At 34.5% G+C, this 10,483-nt stretch overlaps 1 protein-coding gene across 1 annotated transcript; it reads right to left on the bottom strand.

Annotated features, from left to right (window-relative positions):
• Positions 1-6,596: 6,596 nt before the first annotated feature.
• LOC120151489 (xyloglucan endotransglucosylase/hydrolase protein 9-like) lies at positions 6,597-8,368 on the bottom strand. The gene is made up of 4 exons (XM_039163922.1): positions 8,161-8,368; positions 7,915-8,015; positions 7,370-7,563; positions 6,597-7,213 (listed from the first exon to the last, which is right to left on the bottom strand). Exons 1-4 carry the CDS (start codon positions 8,327-8,329, stop codon positions 6,793-6,795), a joined length of 885 nt encoding a protein of 294 aa, XP_039019853.1. The 5' UTR covers positions 8,330-8,368; the 3' UTR covers positions 6,597-6,792.
• Positions 8,369-10,483: the final 2,115 nt, after the last annotated feature.

Here is a 10,483-nt window from a genome sequence, read left to right as displayed (position 1 = left end):
CTACCGGTCGCCTCCGTTTCTCCGTCGTCGTTGGCACGTGGAGGGGTGAGGAAGTTAAAGTTTTCGATGTTTCGAAATCGAGCTCTCCACCGTTCAAAATTGTGAACCGAGCTTGGTAAGTGTCTCAAAATGCCTTAAAACAATTTTTGGAAAATGTTCCAGGAATTTTTGGACATTTCACGTTGTCACACATGTCCCACACGTTGTCCCTCCTCGTATGGAAGTCCTAATTTGTAATTAATTTCTAGGGTGATATTTCTATAAAACTCGGGTGCTAGTTTTATAAATATTTTTATAATGGTGTCTAATATGTAATTAATTTATGTTAGGGTGATATTTGTGTGAAACCGTCGACCCGTTGACCAGCGTTGACCATAGTTGAATAGAGCTTTGACTGGGCATTTAACAACAGTTGACTTTGATTGGGTATACTTATTTTGACATTTTTCGACATTTTGAATCCGTTTTTGGGGTCCGTTTTGCCAAATTTGAACTCGGTAAGTTGGTTTTCACTGATTTATCACCTGATTCAATCCGTTTCTCGGAATTAAGATCCGTTTTTTATGTAATTTCTGTTGATATACATCTGAGGAATTATTGGAAGTTGAATTAAGGATCGATTACGTTCGAATAGAATTTAATGGTCTATCAGTATTACAAAGAAATCGAGGTAATACATTACTACCTCTTTATGCTTTATAGAACATGTTGAAAATGGAAAATGCATGGATGTATATGATTGGACTATTATGCCTCTTTGTTTATGGATGGATTCAAATCGAATAAGTTTTAAGCGATACATTATGAGAATGCTTCGATTAGGTAAAATTACAAAAATACCCTTATGTGTAAAAAGACAAGAATTGACCATGGAAGTTGGATAAGAAGTTGTAAAGACATATTGATATGATGAAACTACTGAATTGCATAGAAATACTAGTTTTGCTTAGGAAATTTGGATAACCTGTTTTTAACTCCAAGAGGGTTTATGCAAGATACTAAAAGTATGTTAAGGAATCATTTCGAGATCAGAGAATGTTCGGGAAAGCAATTAACCATAGGATCTCTAAATTATAATTATTTTCGTTAAGAGTTAATACCGAAATTATATGGTTAAGAAATTACGAAAGTACCCTTGAGAGGGAAAAGTATTTCGAAATGACCCTGAATGGAAAAGTACTCAAGAAAACATGCCTAAATCGATGAATTACTAGTTTTATCCCTGAGTTACACGTTTATATAGAAAATTCCTGATAAGTAGTAAATCTCTGAGTTATGAGTAAATACGTGCAGAATAATTTATTAAGGGTGTTCTTTTGTCAGAATTGTTTGAAAGGACTGGAAGAGTTGATAAATTTGAATTAAATAATATGATCGTACAAAAAGAAATGATTGAAATACCCTAGATCTGTAAAATGACCAAAATACCCCTGTAATGGAAATGAATCAAGAATATCACCAAGCCCAGGAATCTATGGATATCCTCAAGTTTTGAAATGAATAGAAGAGCACTGAGCATTAAAATGACCAAAATGCCCTTATGGCATAGACTAAGTAAATGTCTTGGGGTTAATTAAGGAATTCCAATAAACGTAAGTGTTGTATTACCCTTAAAAGTAATGGAACACAATTTAAGTGGGTACATAAACCCTAATACTATGTCAGTACTTGAATGGCATAGGTACCACGTGAATGCTTGTTCGTCTTCTCAAGTTTGGATTGATGATAATTTTGGAAGTACACAGCTCAACGCTAGAGCGTATTCGATATTAAGAATGAGATATGCGTGTGATAAATCAACCATGAATGCTAAAATGATTTTAAGTATATGACCAAAGTGAACTGAACGGAAGTACAACATGTATTTGAAATTTAGAAACGTCTGAAATACTTTGGAAAACTCTGAAGTAACCGGGATAGACTTGATTGCTAAATGAATTAAGTAACCTCAATGGCTCGGGATTAAATAGGTGATTGGATGAGTCTGGAAACATTGTTGAACTTACATGATGAATTGTCCTTATGGGTCATGAACCATGAATCAAGTACGTCTATATTTTCTGATATCGTTGAAACGTGGAAATAAAATAAAGACCGATGGAAGATATATTCAGCGGTGATTACGAAGATGATTTATGGACAAGAATTATTAGTATTTATGAGTGAATACCCTGGAAAAACAAAATATTGACGGGTCGACATGCTTTAGTTTTGAGTGTTGTTCAGTTTGAATTGTTCGATAAATCGATCGATCAACGTGGATTACAAATGTCTTGAATCTTCGTTTCTCTTTTATTAGCTCAAATCACTTCGGACATTCCTGAACGTTTTCCTCATACACATGAGAACGTAGCAGAATTCTAAAGTATCAACCTTAAAGGTCTGATTAGATCGGTTAATAATCGATTCTCTTCAATAGGACCTCGTTCCTAAAATATGATCAAATTGTATAAGTTTACTGTCCATATTGGTGACTACATAATGACTCTAAGAAATATTTGGATCCTCTAGTGTGTTCCATATATACTACATGATGGTTTTATATGTTTCGAAATGAGTTTTAAAGCAAGTATTGATTTATTGGTTTATGAACCATGACAATATGGTATATGATTATGATTATGATTTTTATTGAGAAATATGAATTGTTTATGATTTATAGAATCACGAAAACTACTGGTTTATGAACTATGGTTTTATGTGTCAATAGTTATACATGAACTGTTTTACTAGGATATTATATGGGTAGACTGGAGGTACAACTCTAATCAAGCTAAAAAAAATTACGGACCTAAGGGGATCCTTGGGTAGGCTCTCAGGCCCAAGGTATTCCTTTGGGTTAATCATTTGACTACTTATGGTGTACAGGTGGAAATTGGTTATATGATTTATTTCAATATCGTGGATACGACATATTACTAGATCACGATCCATGTATTATGATTTACGGCTAAACTGATTTCTACTGGATTTTTATATGGATAGAATTCTGAACTATGTGTTACACAACTCTGATCCAGCTGGTAAGACCTTACGGAATTAAGGATATCCTTGGGTAGGCATATTAGCCCCAAGGCATGTCCTTAGGTTGGTTCCCTTTTCTATGTGCATAGGGTAACTCTATGGATCTAAGGATACCCTTGGGTAGGCCCACAAGCCCTAAGGCATATCCTTAGGTTGGTTCCCTTTTGTTGTGTGCTTAAGGTAACCCTATGGATCTAAGGATACCCTTGGGTAGGCCCATAAACCCCAAGGCATATCCTTAGATTAGTTCCCTTTTGTTGTGTGCTTAAGGTAACCCTACGGATCTAAGGATGTCCTTGGGTAGACCCAAGGTATATCCTTAGGTTGGTTTTCTTTTGTTGTGTGCTTAAGGTAACCCTACGGATCTAAGGATATCTTTGGTAGGCCATAGGCCCAAGGTATATCCTTAGGTTGGCTCCCCTTTTGTTGTGTGTTGAGGGAAAGCCCTACGGATACAGTTCTGGGGAACTGTATAATGGAGTTTGGTTGGGGGTTCAATTATGGTTTTAAAAGATTTATATCTTTTCATTGGTTTTGATTGGAACACACTAGATATCATATTTGATCTCCTGAAAATGTCATACTTTGAATGCTTCCTATGAACTGTGATCTTCATGGCTTCAACTCGATGCACTACTAATGGAACCCCAGATTATCCCGCAAACTAGTATACGTCTGATTCATTAAGGAAATTATATGGCTTTCCATTTATCTGCATGTCATGTAGCATCTTCTGGTAGTTCTGTATCATTGAGCTTTCCGAAGCTCACTCTATTACCCACTATTGCAGGTTAAAATAATTGTACTAGTGCATTTATCGACATCAATAAGGGAGTTCTTCTTGCTTGCAGAAGATGGTACTTGTGATTAGGGGCTTGTAATTGTATTTTGTTTTATATACGAGTCTGAAAATCTGTTTTATTTCTGAATGTTGTTAAAGCAATTATGAATTACATGTTTTAATAATTTTAAATTTTCTACTATTTTTACGATGGGTCGCTCCAGTGGCCCTAATGTGACACTCCAGATCGGATCGGGCTATCCGCATCGGTCTGAGGGGGTTACATATAATATATAATTTTTAAAACATTTTGAAAACTTATATAATATATAGTTTTTTAAAAAAAATATTTTGAAAACATATATAATATATATAGTTTTTAAATCATTTTGAAAATTTATATAATAGTTTAAAAAAACATTTTGAAAATGTATATAATATATGATTTTTAAAACACTTTGAAAACTATATGATATATAGTTTGAAAACTTTTTTAAAAATCATATATATAATATATAGTTTTAATTTTTTAAAATATATTATTATTATTATTATTTTTATTTTTATTTGTTTGTTTTTTATTAAGTCCTTCTTTTTTATTTTCTTTTTTTTCAATCCAGGTCCGAACAAAGGGTCCAAGCAGTCCAAAAGAACCAAATCGGACCTGAACCAGCCCAGTAGGGGATTAGGGTTACATAATCAAGCATTGCACCGCAGGGAAGGAACAGTTTGCACGTGTGAACACTACACGCCAAACGACCAGCATATTTTCCGGCCGTACCAACGGGACTGAACCATCCCGAGGCGACCGGTATCACGAACGAGAAGATCGGAACGAGCAACAACCCACATATCCCGTTATTCCCGAGACCACAACGGCCGCCCATGGGTTATTAAAATCCCGATCGAGACCATCATCACAACAACATCGAGAACAAACAGTAAACATCGATCAAAAATCATATAACCAAGAAACTGAACACAACGGGAACCCATCGACAACCAAACATCGAAACACCGAAGCAAAAACCAAAAACAAACCACAATAACCAAATATCAAAGCAAAACCAAGCATGCAAATATACAACACAAAAAAACCCAAATAAAAAACTGAAGCATCAACCATAAAGGGGTCACCAGAAATCAAAAAGCAGTCGAAAAAGGTAAGAAAACTCGAACGGTTTTTCTTAGATCTAAACAAATTCGTGGTGTTTTCGGGGATTTGGGTTTCGGATCGATGTTAAGGGTGTAGAGGGGGAACGTTTTGGGAGATATTGAGTTTTTCTGACCGTCGGCGGCGACAGCCAGAGCTACGGTTGGTGGCGACCGGTGGTGGCCTACCATCCTTCGGTTGAGGGTTTCTATAGAGAGGTCAGAGAGAAGTTTTTTCCTCTCTTTTAGTGAGAGAGAGCAAATGAAGAAATGAGGGGTGGAGAAGTATTTGGGCCAAGTTTGGCCTATAAATATCATCCCAAAACTACATCGTTTTGAGGTGGGGTCTTTCTGTAATTTCGTGAACAGGTGAATTCTTTCTATGGTTCCTGTAATTTGTACTCTTTACGTTTTAGTCACTGAATTTAATTTATAATATTTTAATTTGGATTTTAAATTTAATATATTTACATTTTAGTCCCTAATTTATGTTTTATTCGAAAATGGCCTAGGAATTCCTATATGTTTTAATTTAGTCACTATTTTCCTTTCTTATTTTTTTGATTCAGCCACTATTATTTTAATTTTTGCATTTTGATCCTTTTGTTTATTTTTTTATTTTTTTTATTTTTTTTGTTAATATTTATCTTCTTAATATTTTTTAAATTTTAATATTTAACCCTGTTTTTTTATTTTTTATTTTATTTCATTGTTTTTTTATTATATTATTTCTAATCAATTTTATTTATTTTTATTTTATTTTTTTCATTTATTTTATTATTATTATTATTTTCTTTTTTTTCATATTTCTTTTTATTGTTTATAATCTAATATTTTTTGACTTTTTAGGGATGATTTCTATCAATTAAAGGTAATTAATTCGAATTGAATTTTTAAATTTTAATTTAAATTATAATTTTTGCAATTAATACAACCGATAAATTAATTGGTACCGAAAGGGCAGTATAAGGGTGCTAATCCGTCCTTGACTGTAACCGACTCCCGAACCCGACACATTTCTGGTAAAACGTATATCATGTAAGATGGTGTTCAATTAGCCTAAATATTTCTTTAAAATAATCGGTGACGACTCTAATCATTTTATTCAAGTTGAAGCTCAATTTCGAGCCCACCCAAAAGACGTCTAGGACACCTACAACATGTTTTCACTCCTTCATAGCAGTTGGGAGGTAAGTGTGGTACATTGTTTTCGCCACAGTAATAAGTTCACTCATGGAATGACTAAATTAACACAATGTCCTTTCGGATAATATTAATTTTTATTCCGTCAAACGAGTTATTGCATATCCTTCATAGAGATAATAACGATCATCAATGTCCCTAACATAGATTATATTATTTACATGTCGATTTTCTTGATAATAGTATGAATCAAATTATTTCATTAATTAAAGAAATCATTGTTATTTTAGAGGTTTTGAGTAACCTTCCTAAATAATCAATGATTTTTATACAATATTTTAAAATTAGACCTCTATTTGTCCATTATTATTAGGAATCTCATCACATCAAATCTTTGTTTTTAGCTGGTCAATCATGCAATTTATCAACAATCCTTTTCAGCAAGTTTTCCTTATTTTTATTGTACATATCCTTTGTAAGAACACCACCAAGTTCATGGAACAGAAACTAAGATTTTATATCATTAATCTAATGGAATTTTCATACAATCTGGAATAAACTAAAAAGAGACCAAAATATGAAAACATGGAGTACATGTTTGTTTTTATGACAATGATTCTTCAACTGCCCCTGTGCCCCCGTACAGATTGTGCCCAAATGAACCCCTTTGCCATAGTTTGCTCTTGCCCCCACTAGTGGCGATGGTGCTCACACTCAACCGGCATGACCGGGAACCTATCTGTATCGCCGCAATAGTCGTAGACCAAGTGGTTGGCTCTCACCCAAACGAGTTGGTGGCTCTGGTGCAAACTCAACTCTGATATTGTCGGCTCGTCCCACCAGAACCTCTTCTCACCGGTGCTGCTACATTTCTTGGCTATCTTGTCTGCTGTCACCGACACGGGGCACTCACACGCGTCGATCTCGAACCCTTTGTAGGAGGCAACAAACGGTGCATGGCTCCAATCAGTTTTGACCAGGCCACCCTGTGTGGCCCAATCATCAGCATTCCAGATTGAGCTATATACACCCATGGATTGGTCTTTGGGAAAAGGGATTCCCTTGTGTTCCATGTTGGTGTGCACTCTTATTGGGGTATCATCCACTAGGAACCTGGATCAAACACAAAACATAAACTAATCAAGCAATGCCCTATATTCAAATGGCCGCACATAACCGAGTCTAAACAACTATGTCTATATACTCAATAACTAAAAATGATTATGAACATATATAAAATATACGAGTATATACGTATAAACTACTCACACAACTTGGCGTTGGTTCCAAAGGATAGAGTAAGAGTGAAAGTCCATGGTGGGATCAAACCAAAGGCTCATCCTTTGCTCCCTGTTCCCTACACCATTAACGTACACATTGGTCTGAACAAGGTAAGGTTCACCTGTTGTATTGCCCAGGAACTCGAAATCAAACTCATTGTGATATGGACCATCCGATGACATCTGTGCGTCAAACAATATTTCAAAGCTAAATTAAGTAAAAAGTAGATCCATGATTGAGAGGAAGATAAAAAGTTTTTTTTGCTGCAGCATCATTGGTTTCATGGAAAAAACATGGTGGGGACAAAGGCGAAATAAATTGACTTTAAATTGGTTCAAGGGAGTGGGTAGCTAGCGGCTACTGCTTAGCATTATTAGCCTCGACATGAGAAAAAGAAAAAAAAAAGTTAACTTTTTATTATCAGCAATTGGAAAAAGATAGTTTATTTACAAAGGTGTAAAAATCATTGAGAATTATACTGAATAGTGAGATAAATGTGTAATATATATATATATATATATATATATACTCACATAGTAAGCAGTGACAGTTCCGGCAGAGTCACCTTCTACAAGCTTAATCTGCATGGAAACTTTCCCGAACAAATACTTGCTTTTTGATGCAAACCCAGCGCCTGAAATATTTATTAACCCGCCATCTCATTGATCTATAAAAAAAAGGGTCTGTAAACGATAGATTATGGAGAGAAAGTGATATTTTTTCCCAGAAAACAGAGGCTTTTAGAGCTTGATGAAGCTTTGGAATGGCGGATGATTTACCAGAATAGTTATCGAGTTTGAGCTTAAGAAGGTCTCCTTCATAGACGAAGTGATCGTTAGCCCAACCGGGTAGAAAAAGCTCATGGAACTGAGCCGAGTTTGCCAAACCCAGAACCGTGAGACCCACGAAGAAACTCAAAACGACAGACATTTTAAACGAGACGGCCATGGAAGGGATATAAGCAGAGAGAGATGCTCTGAAAATACTCACTCACTCGCACCAGTCACAAGAAGAGAGAGGGGGCGTTCTTTATAGGCCCAAAATTATTCCATTGGCTTGCTTGACGAGGACCACATGGGGGCCACTCCAATTAACTCATTCCGCTGGCCACATCGGAAATACCACGTCAAGGGAGTTTGTTTAGCCACGTGAGATATTCAATAACAACTATTTAGATTTGTATTAAAAATGTGTAAAGTATGGACGATTTCAAGAATTTTATTTTTGAAAAATACTACAAGTTGAGGGAGTATATAAAATTCATTACGAGTTTTGAATCAAAAATAATAAAAATATCAAAATATGTAAGTGTTGATGAGAATAAATGTGTTTCATCGATCACAAATAATTTATCATTTTTCACTTGAACTTAGAATTTTAATTAAAAAATATATATGAGGACCTATCAGTGATTTTAATATAAAAAAATGGATGTCCCTTGTTCTCATATGTAATGAGGTAAGGAAGAGATAAGATAATAGGCTGCCCCCAACACTAGGTTGAGAGCAGCTTCCGTAGGAGACCTCCAAATTATGAAATGCCTTCCATGGAACTCGATCCCACGACCTCAAAATTAAAAACCTTGTACTCTACCAAATGAACTGAATAGTCATTAAAACCACTATTAATGATTTTAATAACAAAAAATAAATAAAGAGAAAATAATCTGAGATGAAAAAAAGAACTCTATCTCATCTCACTTTAATTATAAAATCATTCTGTGTATGTTTGTGTCAAATTTATTATCATTATGATTATTTTAAAGTTGACAAACATAATTGATATAATTTGATATCAATTAACTTTAATTTCGATAGATCACACTTTTTCTTTCAAAAAGTCATGTTAAATGATTGTGATTTTCTTTATAAAAAAATGCAAAGCTTCGAAGATATTATGCCCAAAAATACTGTTATGGGGCTTTAATTGCCAAGGAATCTCATCTAGATCTTCTGCATCAATAGTAATCTTGAGGAGATAGAGACAGCACAACAGTAAGTTTATTTTTGGCTTAATACACAAAAGGTTAGAATGTAGAATAGGAAAACAAAAAAACATACTTTGTAATTTGAGAGATAAATTCTGAATTAAGCATTTCTATCTTAAAATATTTCAAACTTTGTATCCAATAAGAAAAAGATGTAGCCGTAACCATGCATTAGGATGGGCCTGGGTCGGGGTTTGGTTAACCCGACTCGACCAAAAAAATTTACATCATTTATTTGATTCGACCTGACTCGATCTGAAAAATATATATTCTCTACCTCATCAGAATCTTATATGATTTTATTAGATAAAACCTGAATCAAATCCAACCCTACCCGAAATAATAATAAAATTTTATTTTTACTCAATAAAAACAGTGATCTAACTAAAAATAATAATATAAAAAAGATATTATTATAATTATTTCTAAATATATAACATAAAATTATATTTTTAAATCAAATCAAATATTTTTCACCTTAAACCTAAATTTAACCTGATCCGATCATATTGTCCATCCCTACAATTACATGCAATTAATCCTCTTAGCCGAACCAAATCCGAGGACTGTGTGTGTGGTGGGGCCACTTTGTACGACATGTCTGTGTTCTGCAAAAGGATCATCTGCCATGTGGATAAAAAACAGCTGTTTTCTTAGCTGTGCCAATTGTCACCGGTGTTGTGAGTTTATAAAAGCTTCCAACATTGCTCGCTACCATTTGATTTCGGCGGGGCCCAACTCTGGAGCAAGCTTCGCAAATATTCGAAAGTAATACTCACTCTCTATATCTAGTTGACACGTCGTGAAAATGAGAGGATGTTGGCAGATGGAAATAGCGTGAGTCTCAAGCGGGGGAGGCGATGTTGAGTTGGTGCGATTGGATAAATGAATATTTATCGCTTTATCTATGTTGTGTTTAATTTAGTTACTTTGCTGATGTTAGTGCCAGCTGGTACAGTGGTACTGTACCAACAAATTCATACTTGAAATAAATTGCATCTTTTCGTAAAAATATTCTTATGTGAGCATGTGAGCTCTTTGAACGATTTTCTTTGTAATCAAGAATTTACTTCGTAATCAAAATAGTTACTTAGGACATCATCATATAATATCAA

This window comes from Hibiscus syriacus, unplaced genomic scaffold (assembly GCF_006381635.1).
Source record: "Hibiscus syriacus cultivar Baekdansim isolate YM2019G1 unplaced genomic scaffold, ASM638163v2 tig00111059_pilon, whole genome shotgun sequence".
Lineage (NCBI taxonomy): Eukaryota > Viridiplantae > Streptophyta > Magnoliopsida > Malvales > Malvaceae > Hibiscus > Hibiscus syriacus.
This window is presented reverse-complemented; position numbering and strand designations above follow the sequence as displayed.

What these genes read in the sequence shown, in the direction of transcription:
- LOC120151489 (XM_039163922.1), bottom strand. Translation starts at nt 8,329, where the DNA reads ATGGCCGTCTCGTTTAAAATGTCTGTCGTTTTGAGTTTCTTCGTGGGT. An exon ending in CAAACTCGATAACTATTCTG is followed by an intron (nt 8,016 to 8,160) that starts GTAAATCATCCG and finishes TAAATATTTCAG; the next exon opens with GCGCTGGGTTTGCATCAAAA. An exon ending in TGGAACCAACGCCAAGTTGT is followed by an intron (nt 7,214 to 7,369) that starts GTGAGTAGTTTA and finishes TGTTTGATCCAG; the next exon opens with GTTCCTAGTGGATGATACCC.